Here is a 16,027-nt window from a genome sequence, read left to right as displayed (position 1 = left end):
CTGATCTTTTGAAAGGATTTGAAACCCCAGATTTTGGGAACTGGGTTCCTCATCATCAAACCCTCTCTTCTTTCCTTTGGAGCTTTAGATTGTGAGGCAATTTGAAAAGAACTGGGCCTCTTGTGACACCAAGGATGACAGGGCATGGGAAGGGAGCCATGGATAAGTCCCCTGGTTTGGAGGGTGGGCCAGTCATGGGGCTGGGGATAGGGGAGGCTGGAGGAGGGAGAGGCCTGAGTTTCCCTGAAGGGGAACGCCATCCCCGAGAAGGGGGAGGGTCTCAGGACAGGGGCCCCAGACACTCTGGCCCGTTTAACTTTCCAGTCCCTTCCCATGAGAGGATCAACCTCAGCGCTGACCTAACCCAGAGCAACAAACCCTGCAGCCCATTCTCTCCCAGGTCCCCATGCCCACGAATCCCCTGCTCTGTAGGAACTTCTCTACCATCCACCTCCCACAAGGGGAAAGCAGAGCTCAGAGAGGCATGGGCCAGACTCAGTGTCAGACAGCACCAGCCCTGGAACCGACTCAGTTCCCACCCTGGACAGCAGTGGCACCCACCCCTCAGCTCACCCCCAACCCTGGCTGCAGGGGCCACCGCAGCACCAGAGGTGGACAAGATAAATGGGGGGAGGTGACCGCAGTCCCGGGGCCACATCAGGACGGTGTCATTCTTAACTCCAGAACACGTGGCAATGACAGCCTGGCCTTGTCAGCTCCTTCATCTTACTTGATGTGGGGTCTTTTGTGCTTTGGCAGCAGAATCTGTCCCTCCTCTGGCTTAATCCTCAGCCGGCGTTGTCTCAGGGGCCATTAGACCAGAACAGACAGATGGGTTGGCCTGCTGAGGGTGCCCATCTGCCCCTGGGCCCCAGGGAGGCCAGGGAGAGGGGCCAACGTTGGCGCTGAACCCCGAGCCACTCCGGGCCCCTCTTCTGCTTCAGAGAGTGGGACATGGCTCTACTCCCACCCCAGCTGCTCAGCCCATCTCCTCCCTTCCCAGCCTTGCTGTGCCAACGGGGATGGGGGAGGCCCCAGCCTTCCAGGCCTGAGGAGCCCTCACTGTGCTGCGGGCATGGCGCTCAGTTTCCCCGCCTCTATAATGGGGACCCAATCACCCCTGTATCAACAGCAGGGGACAAGGCTCTCCTGGTATCATTTCAGCCAGGCAAAGTCATCCCACTGATGGACAGAGGAGACCAGCAAGCCTTGTGTTTCTACAATGCTTCTCTCAAGTTAGAGGAGGGAGATAGTTTTTATTCCCATTTTTCTGGATAGGGAAACTGAGGTACAGAGCAGTTAAACCACCCGTTCCAGGGCAGCAGCCTGTTGCTGAATGCGCTGAGATACCCTCCACCACCCCTGAGTGCTGGGGTGGGGGTACCTTGGGCAGCTGCTTGCTTCCAAGTGACCATGGCTGGGGGTGGGCACTGACTCTTGGCCCCTTGGCCCACTCCCTGGTCATGGGATGGGGGCACAGCAGAAGGCGGTGGGCTGGGACCCCTCCTGCAAGCTCCCTGCTGGGCGATTGTATAGAATCTCACCACTTTCCCCTCATTATTTCCCATTTCATGCTCGTCATTTTTCTCCTGGCCTGACGGGGAATAATTCTCTCCTCTCCTCTCTCCTTTATTTTGCTGGAGGGCTTTGAAAGGCTCTAAATCAATGCCCATCAGCCAGGTCCTTGAAGGAGGCTGCAGGAGCGGGGAGGGAGATTTGGGCCAAAAATCTCACTTGCAAACAGAGAACGGCCACTCTGCAAGCTCACGCCCGTGCGGGTGGACACCCGCGGTGCACATGTGCACACAGACACTTCCCTGGCCAGCTCCCGGTGCACACGAATATGGCACATGCTCGCCTGCACACATCTCTGAAAAAAAATCACTGGAATCACCCTGCGCTTCAGACACCAGGGGCAGTGGCCAGGGCCCCCTCTAGAGGGGCCCTTGGGAGAGTCCTTGGTCACACACCCTAGTCTGCCTCTGACAAGGAAGACTCAACCCCGCCTGGTGGAGTGGAGAGCCAGGTAGGGTGGGGACGAAAGGCGAACAAGTCCATCAACAGCTCTCACTCACAAATGCTGAACCCTTACAATGTGCCTGGCACTGTGCTAGGCACCGGGGCTCAACACTGAACAAGACAGATGTGATTCCAGCAGCGGGGGCAGCTGATGGCAACAACAGCTGTCATTTGCTGACCACTCACCATGTGCCGGTGTACTTTGTGTATTTTGGCTCATTAAGTATGACTACAACTCTACCAAGTAAAGAATTTATCCCCGTTTTCTACTTGAGAAGGTGGGAGCACAGAGAGGTTAAGTAACTTGCCCAAGGTCACACAGCTGGTAAGTAGTATGGCTGGGATTAGAGCCCAGACATTTTGGTACCAGAGGCACCCACTTAATCACTGAGCTATACTGCCCCTTAATAAGCAACCTAACAAACAGATAAACACGGATTGTGTGGCCATCTCTGAAAGAAACGGAGTGTAGAGAGGTGGCATTTTGAGCTGGGACAGATGGAGGAGAATGAGCCAGCCACGGGAAGAGCAGGGGTGGGGAGTAGAGGAAGAAGAGCACCCTGGGGTGGGGCAGGAAGAGCTTGCGCAGAGGCTCCAAGATGGGAAAGAGTTCAGCAGGTTCAGGAAACTGAAAGGGGTGTGTGTGTGTGTGTGTGTGTGTGTGTGTGTGTGTGTGTGTGTGTGTGTGTGTGTGTGTGTGTGTGTGTGTGTGTGTGTGTGTGTGTGTGTGTGTGTGTGTGTGTGTGTGTGTGTGTGTGTGTGTGTGTGTGTGTGTGTGTGTGTGTGTGTCTGAGAAGGGGGGTGGGAGATGAGTCAGCAGGTAGGCCAGTTTCTGTTCAAATATCACCCCCCCTTGATGTCACTTCTGGGTTAGCTGTTCCCTCCCTGAAGCCCACTTTTCTCACACCTCAGCCACAACCCCTACCTCACCCAGGGCTGTTGTGAGGCCTTAGAAGGTCCCAGGGGGCCCCTCTCAAAGGTATTACAATGTACCCATGTATATATGCATACATACATTTCACGGCTATAAAGTCTGAAAGAATTTTTATGACTATTCCTTTTGAAATTATTTTGCTCTGACAAACTCAATTAATGTATGGGCTTCTTAATTTCTGGCATCCTGACAATCATCACACATAACTGGGAATTCCAGAAAATCAAACCCACAATTTGTCCTCAAATGCAATGAAATTTTTACACACATTAAATAGCGTAATTTCTAAGGTTGTCACAACATATTTGGCAGATGTTTAATATAACAAGATTTAATTCTGATTCTGCTCTTTTCTTTTTGAAATTCTGAGTCATTAACATTTTTTTTTTCCAGGGCTCAAACACTACCATGAGTCACTGAAAAGCTGAAGTCCCCCATCCCTGTGGCTGCCCCAAGCTGGGGGAGGAACGGCCATGTCCACTCTATACTGAGGGGTGGGCTCACATGTCCATCTCCCCAGAGTTAAGGTGGGGCAGATCCTGTGGGCCAGGTAGGTCCAGTAAGGACTCTGGCTTTTACACAGGGTAAGGTGGGAACCAGTGGTGGGTTTGAGCCTAGGAGTGACACGAAGCTCCCTGAAGGCAGAGAGGAAACTTGCTGCTTCCTGTACTCCTGCCAAGCACAGGGTCTGGCCCATAGTAGGTGCTCACTGAAGGTTTGTGGAGGTTTCCTGGAGAGTGAGGGGGCACTGGGCAGCAGGCCTCTGGCCCACTGTCCTTACCTGCTCATGGCTCAGAGGATGTGAGGAAAGGCTGGAGACCCGGAGAAGGCCACTGGGGACCTGATCTGGGAACTGCCCAAGGCCAAGCGCAGTCCCAGCCGGGCCGACCTACTTTTTGCCTGGCAGGTGGACTCTTTAATAATGGCACCCCTGGCTGCTGTTCCATGCAGCCGCATTCTCTCCTCAGTTCCCTCTGGGAGGAATTTCTCAGTCACGTAAAGTAAAGGTAAGAGTTGACCAGACAGATGTTCAGAGGTGAATATTCTGCCCCAGCTCTTGGGGTCTCTGGCTGGGGTTGTCCTAGTCTAGACCCCTAGTGTACATGAGGTGGCAGCAGAGAGTGCCCATCGGATCTGTAGCCCTAGAGAGCACAGAGGAAAGGGCCTAGGGGAGTGATTGCCAAATCTGGCTCTGAGCTGGAAGGACTCCCCCAGTCTGGGGCTTTGAGAAAACACAGATTCCAGATCCCTACCGCCCACCCCCCCCCCACCCTACAGGAATCCTTGCAAGGCGGGCCTGCCCATGAGTTGAGAGTCATTCGGATCTTGAACTTGTACAAAGGAAGACAGGACAGATGTGATAGTTATCTCTCTCTCTCTGTCCTTCCTTCCAGGTTGACATCCTCTCCCATCTAGAGCAGGTGGACCTTGTCACTACTGGCTGTGGTTGATGTGGCGTGGGGCAGGGAGGCTAGGCATCACCACCCCAAGGTTGCTTGCACTCAGTGTGGGGCAGCCTTCCTGGAGAGCTGCATACGAAAGTTACCATCCCTTCTCTCATCCCACCTGAGTTCTCCAGTTTTTCGGGACCTGGGCCACCTGTCAGAGCACCGCTGAGCCAACAGAGGGATAAAGGCCAGGTGGGACCTGGGTTTCAGTCCTGACACTATCTCTTACTATCTTACTAGCTCTGCGACCTTGGGCAAACCCCTCAAATGCTAACTCTCCACTTTCTCCATCATACAGTGGAAGCAAGGAACCCATCTGCCACGTGGGATCACCACAAGGATGAGAGAATTCATGAGACGTGCCCAGCACAGCATCTGGCATGTCCCAGCAGGGTTGCCGTAATCTGTCAGGTTCCCGTCTATCACAGGGCTGGCTGGTGTCTGTGGGGCCGGACATCTGGGGAGAAGCCCCCCTGAATGAGGCCAAATGGGGCACAAGTATGAGGGGGAAAAGAAAGCCTCACAAATGTGAATCCCAGAGCAGAGCGGATCGATGGGGTGCTCAAGCCTGGCTTTGCTCAGCTTCCTCAGGACTCTGCTCTCCCTTCTGGACGCCCTGAGGTTTTTGGCTGTGTCTCCCCTCCCCCACCCTGAGTCACATTCCCTGCATGCAGCACACACAGGAGCCTGTGAAAACCTGGAACATCCCGTGCCAGAAAGTCCCTGAACTCTGAACCCCTTGCTGGGGCAGCCCTGGGCCAGCTGACCCAGGCCGATGGCTGCAGTGATGGAAGCGGTGAAGGCAGGCGCTGAGGGCAGAGCTGAAGCTTGTGCGATTTGAGGGGGGAACGGGAGGTTGGGGGCTCTCCTGAGGGGGTGGCCAGAGTCCTAGGGTCTCAGGGTAAGGGTGGCTACGAGGTGAACCAGCCCTAGCTCCTCTGGCACTGTCCTTGGGCTGCCTGCGCTCCTTTTGACAAAGCCTGGAGTCCCCTGTCACTGAGGACTGTGTGAGGGCTTTCCCCCAACCTCTGACTGCCTTTCACCATGCAAGAGAGCTTCTGGAACTCTGCTCCTAGAGCTGGCTCCGAGGGAAACATTAAGTCCATCAGCACCACACTGGCAGGCCCACAGGGCTCCCGTGGGAATGGCAGACACCCCGCGAGGGGCCGCCTAGCAGCTCTGCCTCCCACCACCGCTTACCGTGGTCACGTCAGAGTCTGGAGGGGTCATCTCCACCAGGTTGATGTAGTAGGGAGCGTCCTTCCAGCTGGGGTGGTTGTCGTTGATGTCCAGGAGGGTGATGTTCACCTGCAAAGCCACAAGGGGCGCTGTGGGACGCACCTAGCTGAGCTGTGCGAGGACAATGCCCACGCTGGGGGACACACTCAGATGCCTATGGGGCACCTTGGCATTAACTCCACCAGGTCCACCCACTTTGGGGGCCTCGGGGCAGGGCCTGGGCTTTCAAGGACAGGAGGGAGCCAAGACCCTTCAGAGGGTTTAGGTGCTGTCCCATTAGGAGGCAGAGGAATGGATGAGATGACCCCTGAAATCGTTCCTGTGACTTGGGACTTGTTCTGTCCACCCCTAGTCTTGGCTGAAGGTGACTGACAGCATGGGGGAGGTTTGGGGTGGGGAACCTGATAGAATCCCTAGAGCTTCCCCCGTCAGTCTCAGCTACCAGCCAAGCAATTTCCCTGCTCACCTGCCACCCAGGTAAATTATTTATAGAGCTCTGAGTCTTATTAGCAGGGGCTTCCCGTGACTGAATACGGCACTGGGGATTTTTCGGCCAAGTGCCTGGCCGAGTGATAGCAACCCCAGCTCCTCTGGCTGGGTAAGGATGGGGGCAGCTGCTGTGGGTGGGATGAGGGCTAAAGGAGAGGTCAGGAGAGGGCTCCAGACGGACAGCAAATGAGGAAAAGGAGGAGAGTGGCTGGAGTGACCTGTCAGCTGCTCTTCCTGCTTCCTCGCCCACAGAGGGAGTGTCTCACTCCCCCATCCTCTTCTGCAGCTAGGAGCTCAGTCAGGATCCTCGAATGGCTTTCCTCTAGCTTCCTACTCTCGGAGGCACCAAGGCCTTGGATGGGGCTCTGGGCCTTCCTGGGTCCTACTTGCTCATGGCAGGGAAACCTAGGCATCATTTCTCATCATTTCTTGCAAACCTAGGCTGCAAATGTAGGGGTGGCGTGGTAACAGGCCCCCAGGAACCCTCCAGGGCCCTGCTTCCTGCTCTGAGCCACTCTTCTGGCAGGAATACCTGCTCCGGCTTCTTGGCAGGTGCCAAGGCAGGGAGTGAACTATGGGGCTCATGCCTTCTTCCCAGCTGGTCTTTGGGGGCAGGAGAGAGAGTACTTGCTCCTCCGGAATGCCCCCATGTCCCAGGTGGGAATGCCTTTTTTTTTTTTGGCCGCGCTGTGTGGCTTGCAGGATCCTTCCTCACCAGGGATCAAACCTGTGCCCCCTGCAGCGGAAGCACAGCGTCCTAACTACTGGACCGCCAGGGAATTCCTGGGAATGTCTTTCTTCCCATAGCTGTGGAGGTCCCAGGGCTGACCTTGGCTGACAATGAATTGGTACCTGCTACCCTCCCTCCACTCCCACAAGGCCTCACACTGCCTCAGGACACAAGCACCCAGGGGCCTAAGTGGTGCAAGCTGAAGATGAGCTGGGGGCAGCAGCCTGGCTGGCAAGTGGGGAGCTGGGGCCAGGGGAGGGCCAGGCACTCACAGTGGCGATGCCGGTTTTCTGGTTGTGGCCCACGCCCCCGTCCACTGCCCGTACAATGAGGATGTACTCAGACTTGGTTTCACGGTCCAGCAGGGAGGTGGTGGTAATTTCACCTGCAGGAGAGAGGGGTGCGTGAGAGAGGGTTTGGGTGGGCCAGGGAGGGATTGGGGAAGGAGGGAAAGAGCAAGTGTGCAAAAGAGAGACGCTTGCAAGATCCAGTGACCTGGCCGCACATGTGTGAATGTACAGGTGTGCATGGGGGGTGGTGAGATGGTGCTCACAGGAGAGAGGGCATAGCACCCATGCCTTGGGAACCCGAATCCCAGAGCTGGGCAATATAACCCCGTGGGGAGGAGGTATTTTCAGAGGTGGGAAAATCTAGGTTGATTATGGAGTTAGGGGCTAGAAAACAGGGCAGGAGGGACATTTGGCCTCAAGCTCAGTCACAAATGACCTCTCACTTAGACTGCTGACATTACCTCACTGGCTTTATCAATTGGAACTAATTACTTAAATCCCCTGTGCTTCAGTTTCCTCATCTGGTTAAAAAGGAACAATAATAGGGCCTACCTCATAGGGCTGTTATGGGATTAATTCACCTAATTTAGTTCTAAAGCTTAGAGCAGCACCTGGCACTGTTTATTCACATGGTCACAGAAATGCAGCAACAGGACTGAAACACACCAAGTGCTTCATGCATGTTCCAACTTGTGGCTCATTCTAGATAGCTCAACCTATAGTGCACTGAGATTTAACAGTTATAAAATAATTTCCTTAATTACCTTGTACGTGACATAATTATAATGCCTGGAATTTTTTTTAGTGTATAAACAAGTTATTCTATTAAATATAAACATTTAAAATAGACCATAATCTTTGTCAGCCTGTTTTGGGCTTTTCTTTGTATTTTGGTGTAATTAAAATGTGGAAGTCACCTGGAAGTGGTGTGACGGTAAATGTTTGACAACTGGCTCCCCAAAGGAACAAAAAATGGTATTTGCCGACTTCCATAGTTATAAATATTCCCACCAGGGCCCATTTTAAGCTGCCCACTTGATGGCATTGAACCTGGAGTTGGGAAGAGATGTATACAGTTGGCTCTCGTGAGCAGGTGTGAGCCAGCACAAGCCAGCTTCAGTACAGTACAGTAGCCAGGTCATCTACCATCGCCCGTGGGCCACGGGAAAGAGCCGATGCTTTGAGGACAGTGAAGCCCAGATCTGAACTCTGATTATGGCCCTTTCCAGATGCTTGGCCTTGGAAAAGTCATTTAATTTCTTTGAGCCTCAGTTTTCTCGTCTGTAAAAGAGAGATTAGTATGCTTTCAAATCAGAGCTTTGGAAGGATTAAATAACTCTAGGTGAAGTTCCCAACACTCAGAAAGTGCTCATTTCCTTCCAAAGGACAGTGAGGGTTCTCCAAGGGCAGGGACTGTGTGCTATGCCCCTTGCCTGAGCTGTGTGACCTGGGGCAGGTTACTTAAATTCTTTGTGCTTGATTTATTCTACCATAAAATAAGGGAGCGGGGCCAGTGGTCCCTAGGACTCTTTCACTCTCACATTTCCCTTCCTGCCATGCTGGCCTGTCTCTGGCCTGTGCAGGACTGAGAAGGGAGCTGGGGGTGGTGCTAAAACCAGGAACAAAAGCCTGGCAAAGGTCTGCCCACCGAGCCACGCTCCTTGCTGGGGTGGTGTCAGTTAATTGGCAGCGTGAGGAAGAAATTAAGCTCTAAAAAGTTTTAAACATGAACTTGTTGGCATGATAGATGGCTCCTCCTGTCTGGGAAATTAGATCCAATTAAGGCCACCTTTGTGGAGCAGGCCTGGCTAATTTGACCAAGTTGCTCAGAGGAAAATGCTTACACCTTTGGAGCTGAAGGAGCCGTGTTAAGGCAGCAAGAAAATGTCCATGTCATTATTAAAGGCCCCGGGGTGGAGATGGAGTCCCTGACTGGGAAGGCTGGGTAGGTGCTGAAAGGTCAGTGTGCCCGCCATTGTATCTGGGGGTGGCACGCGGCTCTACACGGCTTTATAGAATGGAGCGTTGAAAGTGTGGGCTCTGGAGTTGGAAGTTCAGGCTCTGCGAGTCCTCAGTCAAGTGACTTTAACCTCTCCTACGCTTCAGTTTCCTTGTATGGAAAATGGGGATGCTGTGAGGCTAGTACCTGCCTCGGAGTCGCGGCGATGCTGGTCAGAGCACTTAGAACAGTGCTGAGCACGCAGTTAATATTCGTTAACGATATTCCTCTGAGCTCCCTAGAAACACTGGCTCGCTGAGGTTGGAGGCTCCTGAGAGCAGGGAGGGCGGCACCTGTTTTGTCAGAGGTGGAAAGGGAGGCTCAGGATAGCCCTGGGTGTGTTCAGTCTTTGTACACGTCAGCACCAGCCATCTGTTCCCCAAACTTCCAGGAAAGGGGGATGAAAGAGAGATTGACGGCAGACTTTGAGCAGGGAGGCATGAATAACAGGAAGACTCGATGCCCTGCTGGGCCACCGATCACCTGTGGCAGGGATGGCCAGTGTTCGTCAAAGATTCCTGCTCCCCTCCCAGGCCAGAATGATTGCTGGGGAGGGGCTGCCAGGCCAGGGACTATGATGTTCCCCAAGCCTTCCTTGCATCTAGGCGGGGCCATTGCTTGGTTCTGGCCAACAGGATGTGGGCACAAGTGATGTATGTTACCTCCAGGTCTGACCCATAAACATCTCCTTGCACAAGACCCCATATTCCCTTTTCCTTTCTGCAGTGACCTTGGAGCCACAACATGGAAGGGGCCTGGGTCCCAGAATCACCATGTGGAAGACTGTCCCCCGAACACAGCATTGGACTGCTGTGTTAAGTTAGAATTTCTATCGTGTTAAGCCACTGAGGTTTCAGGGTTTGCCTGTTTGGCATCTACAAGTTCTCTTACCTAATACACAAGTGGGTACTTGGAAGTGGGGAGCCTTGCATGTCCACTAAGCTGACTTGGAACCCCGTGAGGGTGAGACCATGTCTTATTCCATCCTGTTCCCCAGCATAGCACCTGGAGGGGAGCAGGCCCCCACTGATATCTGAATGAAGGTATGAATGAATATCGGGGGCCTCCCATTCCTTCCCAGCTTCTTTTAGAAGGCTGGGTTCTCTTAATGCTTTTTTCTGCACCCCTTCCCTCCCTGCCTCAAGGAGGAGAGAAAGCTAGAGGGAGGCATATGGAGAAATGAGGAAGAAAGGAGAGTTACATGGGCTGAGCAGGGAGCTGGGGATGGGGGCCCCAGGGTGAAAAGACCAAAGAAAATAATGGTAATAACCTAACTTCGTCAGCACTTACTACGTGCCAGGGACTACTCTGAGTTCTCTATAATGACTCACTGAATTCACACAACAGCCCTGATATGCGCGCATCCTCTGTAGGTGGGGAACTGAGGCACACACCACGTTAGGAAGAGGAGCCAGGATTCAAGAATGAGGTTTGCAGCTGAGGAGGGGAGACACTTAGGCTTGAAGAAAGGTGTCCCTGAAGAGCAGTGGGTTAGCCAGATATTTGTAAAATGGAACACATTTTAAACATAACAGGGCTCTTCATCACTGAAAGACATTCTCTGGTGAATGAATGAATGTTGTGATTTTTTTGGGGGGGGGTAAGATCAGTCATCTCACACAAATGCGTATTTCAGGGATAAAACCAGGTGCTCAAAGCTGACTTGCTCAGAAACACGGGCCTCCCGTGAAAGGGAGGAGACCCCGGCCCAGAGGCCGGTCCCCAGGCTGAGTACGGAGCGTCAGCCTGAGGTGCAGAGGACAAGGGCCGCAGGGGGCTCACCTGAGCGGGCGTTGATCCGAAACCGGGAGGAGCCCTCCAAGGAGTAGATGATGGACTCCTGACCGTACTCCCGGGAGCGGTCCAGGTCCGTGGCGTTCAGGAAGAGCACCGTGGCTCCTTCCGGGAGACAAAAGGAGTGGGGTGCTGCTCACCGTGGGCTCACAGCCCCAGGCTCTGGGGGCAGGACGGGGGCACAGGCCCAAGGGGAAGGAGCCCTCAGGAGGCAGGAAGCCTGCCGCTGGGGAGACCCAGGGATCAGAGCGGGCTCAACTGCCTGTTCCTGTGGCCCAGGTTCCTGGGCTGTGTGGGGACAAGGCTCCATGGGAGGGAGTGGAGCCTGGGATGGACCCGGTCCTCCCCCTCCGTCCCCGACTCACTCCTGGCCCGGCCTCAGAGAGTGCACCACTGTCCCACCCCATCCCTCCCTGCCTGGTGACCATATTAAATATGCTCAGATTGACCAGCTTTGACTTTGACTCAAAAAGCAATGAAGCTCCGTATTAAATTATTCTACCTTTATTGTATTCAATTTTGGTCTTATTTTATCTTGATCACAAGGAGAACCTATAAGGGTTTTTATTTTCTCTTTAATGTCCAGTTAAGGCCCTCACCTTCATTTCCATCTCTGTGAAATCTTGGGTCAGGGGACCAGCCTTGCCAGCTGCCTGGCCAGACTCTGAGGGCAGTCTGTCTTGTAGCCGTGCCTGCAAAGGCATTCAGCCCCCGCCTGCCACCCAGCTGCCAGGTCTGGCAGGGTGGCGAGGAGGGTCAGTGTGTGGCCTTCTAGAGTCACCACACCCAGGCTGGAGTCTGGTAGCACCTCTGGCAATTGCCTTAACTTGTCTGAGCCTTAGCTTCTTCCTCTGTAAAGTGGGTCTAACTATAAAGCCCAACTTGGGTTGTTGGCGAGGATCCCAAAGGATAAAACATGCAGGGCACAGGCCTGGCCCACGGTAGCTCCCACTGAACTGCAGACCATGGTTACTATTACGCTGATGTATCAACAGTCCCGGGGGCATGAGGGGCCAGGCAGGGGACTATGGACAGTCAGGTCATTCTGGGCCCCTCCAGGTAGCCGTGGGGCCTCTGATCTGACTCTCAGTCCTGTCCTGAGCAGGAGGACAGGTACCTTTGCCCTGACACACTCCTTTATCCCAGCATACTCAACTTGGAAGAGGATTAAGTGCCATGATGAAGGCCTCTCCTTGTCAGAGTCTCTGGGGATGATGGGGAGTGCAGGAGGCTGCTTCAGAGTGATATTCTCCAGGGGGTGCCTGAGACTGGGATGGGTAAGGATGGGCTGGGCACGGCCTGGCACCTGCCCAGCAAAACATCAGGTACCAGGAAGGTACCTGAAGGTTCTCTTTAGAAGGCCCTGTGATGCCAGGGAAGGTTACCTCTGATTCCACCGTCCCTGATTCCTCCAGCTGCTGCAGCAATTCCTGATATGAGAGTTTCCCCCACAGAACGTCCACTCTGGGTGTAAGGGTGAAGCTTCCGGCCTGCCCTGAGAACACAGCAGGTCCCCTGGAACCTGAGTGTGGAGCTGGTGGCCCTGGGTCTGCAAGCTGGGCCCTGGCACTTGAGACAGCCCAGGGAGGAGCCTCCCATTCTCGTCCTCACCTAGGAACACATGCCATCCTCCAAGGTGACCCCTTCGGCCATTATGGGCCCTGGGACCGGCCTCACAGCCCCGTAAACTCAGAACTATCTGCATACTCTTCTTTAACCAAGGTTGCTGAATTAATCATTGGTCATTATTCTCTTCCCTGCAGGAAAACTAGCTGCAGGGGAGCAGGGACCAAGTGCCTAGCCGAGCACCTGCACACAGTAGGTGCTCTGTAAAGAACTGTGGGCTGGCAGACAACTGGACATCTCCAGAGGTTCCACTTGTCATGGGAAACACAGGGAGGGCACGGGCCTCTGACGTTCGTGTGCAAGGTCAGGTTTTCATGCCATCGGCGCCATGCCTACTGGCCTCCCGCCTTCGTGCCTCCCCAGCCCAGGTCGTACCTGCCATGATGTTCTCCACCACGGATACGAAGTAGGCAGGCTTGCTGAAGGTGGGAGGGTTGTCGTTCTCATCCTGGAACAGAAGAGAGACACGTTGCAGGAGCCAGGGAGGCATTCGGGGCTGCTCAGCATCGCAGGCTGGCACCGAGGAGCTCTGGCCTCAATGTATAACCAGAGCCAGGTGGGGTGGCACAGGGTGGCCAGGTGGCCCCCTAGCTGGGCTACAGTTCAAGGTGGCAGGATAGGCCTTGGGGAAACATGTGGGGTCAGGAAGGGACAGTGATGGCCGGAGAGATGGACGATGAAGGCAGCGGCGGGGACTGCCCGGGACCCCCAGCTCCCCTGGCTCTCCCTGCCGGTCTCCCGGCTGAGCTCCGAGCTCCCTCCAGTTCTCGCACCCACACTCGGACCTTCCCATCCAGCTCCGCCAAGGTGACAGTGGAAGGTTCTAGGAACCCTCCTGTCAATATTCTGCCTTCTAGAAATGAAGGGAGAAAGGAGTACCTGAATCCTGAAGTATGCAGTGGCAGGCAGGGGCAGGTGGCTCCCTGAATTCTAGACCCTTCTGCACACACACAAGAACAGCAGCTCCTCCAGCCGCCCGGGCAAACCCGGCCCGCCACCACCAGCTGCGGCTCTAGAGCAGTCCCTCCTCTGGCCCAGCCCTCACCAGTGGCCAGGGGATGCTGCTGGGCCCACGGGCTGAGCCAGCAGGGTGGGCCCGGGACGCAGCCTCCGCCTGCTCCTGCAGCTCCTCCACAATCGGGAGACTCTCCTACCCTTTAAGACTCCCTCGTCCTCACCAACTGCTTTTGCAGTCACTCCGCAAGAGTTCCTCCCTGCTCCCCTCCTGGAGGAAGCCTCGCTGGCCCACCTGACTCAGCACCTCCTCCCCGCTCCCCTCCTGGAGGAAGCCTTGCTGGCCCACCTGACTCAGCACCTCCTCCCCTTTCCCCAAAAGCCCAGCACGGAGCTCAGAGGTCAGACTGGGTCGCAACCCCGGGGGAGTCTGTAGGCCTCAGTTCTCAGCCATGCAGGCTCCCAGGGCCTCCCTCCCCCAAGCGCTGGGGGCCCTCTGAGAGGAAAGCTCCCGTAGCGAGTCACTCCTGGCTGAGCACATATGAAGAAGGAGGCGGCCTGAACACAACCTTGTAAATCAACTATACTTCAGTAAAACGAATTTAAACAAAATTTAAAGGAGAAGGAGGTGGCCCGGTATCTGGTTGTCCAACCCGTGGGTCTTTAGAGAATCCCATCGTGACAGGACTGTGGGTGGAGGAAAGCTCTTCTTCCCCAATCTGGCCCCTGGCTCTGGACCAAACACTGGTTCCCGCTGACCTGCCCCTCTCTCCAGCCTCCGAGAACTGGCAGTGTGAGACCCCACCCCGTGTCTGATGCCCCAGCAGCGCGCCTGGGCATCCCCGGTGTGGGCACGAGTGCCTCATACACGTATATATTTAAGCCTTCTGCTTGGCTGCACGGAACAGCGCGGAGAATGTCAGTGACAGAGCGTGAGGCAGAAACTTATTAGCGGTGATATTTCCCTGGATCCTGGCGCTGCATCCACTATTAGTTCTAATTCAGTGGCTCCCTCTGCAAAAGCTTATTGTCCCCTAATGGGAAATCTACAAACCGAGTTTGACTTCTTTATTAAAAACCAACAAGCAGTGGATGAAAAGGAATCACCTGGCTCCGCTGGCCCACACCCTCCTTCCATAGCCCTGTCGCCTCGATCTGCACCCATCCCCCCCAACCTGTGCAGTAAGTGCTGCCGTCACCTCCTTCATCTCTGCTGGGGCTTTTTCTTTTTTTTTTTTCAGTTGAGAGAAGATCCCTTATGGTGAAGGGAGGAGGCAGCTCAGCCAAGTGACAGCTACTTAAAAATCACCCACATGCAAAACCAACCCGGAGGCAGTGACCTTTTCAAGTGTGGTCCTTAGACACAAGTGACTACACCATCCCAAAACTCTGCTCAAGAGGTGATGTTCACTCACAGTCAAGGTGGCACCTGTCTTTGTTGCCAGATCCGCCCTGCTGCCACGGGCAAGGGCAGACCTGGAAGGGAAGTGCAGGGTTCCTGCTGACCCACATGACAGCTTCGAGGAAATCTGAAAACGGCGCCCCTTCCGTGGGGCCGAGGTGGCTCCAGGCCAGGGCACATGCTGGCTTGCTGCGAGGGGAGCGAGGTGGACTCCTGCTCCCACCTGCCTCTGGACATGGAGCCCCCGCTCCCCGGTATCAGGGAGGGAGGCTGAGGCTGAGGCTGCTGATAACTCTTTCATTCACAGCGGATAAAAGGTTAGTTCTGTCCTTGGGCCACCCACTTCCTGCTCTGGCTACATGTGAGGGGTTGAGGCAAAAAGAGAAAGAGGCCCTCCCCAGGTCCCTTCCTTAAGTGACCACAGGTTGGGACGTGGGCTGGGGTTTGGGGCAGTCCCTGGGTTTCAAGATACCATGAGGGCGGATCTTTGAAGGCCTTGATACTCAAAGTGTGGTCCCCTGACCAGAAGCATCAACGTCTCCTGGGAGCATGTTAGAAATGCAGAGCTTCAGCTCTTTCCCCAGATGCACTAAATAAGAATTTGCATTTTAAGAAGATGCCCAGGGAATCCACGTGAACTTTGAGTCACCCTGGTCTCAGTCACATGAAGATTGGGATATCCAAGCCTCCAAGCCTAGGGCTGTGGTGGAAAGAATGTGAACCTCGGAGTCAGACAGGTCAGGATTCAAATCCTAGCTTATTAGGATTGGAAGTAAATTCAAACGCCACCTACTAGCCAGAAAGTGAGGAAGGCACTGGTGACCTTGTACCACCTATGTTTCCTCCCTGAGCCTCATTTGCTGAATGGGGTTGAGAGAGACTGTGTAACGTGAAAGCAGTTGGCACAGTATGGAGCTAGAGGCGTTTTAATTTCCATTTGGTCAATTCTGCCTGCCCATCCCTGGGTGGCGTGGAACACCTCAACTCATTTCCCCAAACCTCCCCTACTCTCATCCTCTTTCATTTCCATTTCCCTAAAGCCTAGAGAGGGTCCTTCTCTGCCCAGCTGAGTTCTCTGGGACTCCCCTTGCACCAGAGAGCCT

At 54.5% G+C, this 16,027-nt stretch overlaps 1 protein-coding gene across 1 annotated transcript in view; it reads right to left on the bottom strand.

Annotated features, from left to right (window-relative positions):
• The window catches only part of CDH23 (cadherin related 23), a 398,173-nt gene that overhangs the window by 105,190 nt on the left and 276,956 nt on the right, over nucleotides 1-16,027 (bottom strand). The window contains exons 18-21 of the mRNA XM_068547762.1: nucleotides 12,944-13,016; nucleotides 10,931-11,047; nucleotides 7,132-7,244; nucleotides 5,602-5,709 (exon numbers count right to left, since the gene is read on the bottom strand). Of these exons, the coding sequence (XP_068403863.1) occupies nucleotides 5,602-5,709; nucleotides 7,132-7,244; nucleotides 10,931-11,047; nucleotides 12,944-13,016 (411 nt within the window). The remainder of the gene's footprint in view (nucleotides 1-5,601; nucleotides 5,710-7,131; nucleotides 7,245-10,930; nucleotides 11,048-12,943; nucleotides 13,017-16,027) is intronic.

This window comes from Eschrichtius robustus, chromosome 7 (genome assembly GCF_028021215.1).
Source record: "Eschrichtius robustus isolate mEscRob2 chromosome 7, mEscRob2.pri, whole genome shotgun sequence".
Lineage (NCBI taxonomy): Eukaryota > Metazoa > Chordata > Mammalia > Artiodactyla > Eschrichtiidae > Eschrichtius > Eschrichtius robustus.
Note: the sequence above shows the minus strand (reverse complement) of the source record. Positions and strands in the feature narration are given on the sequence as shown.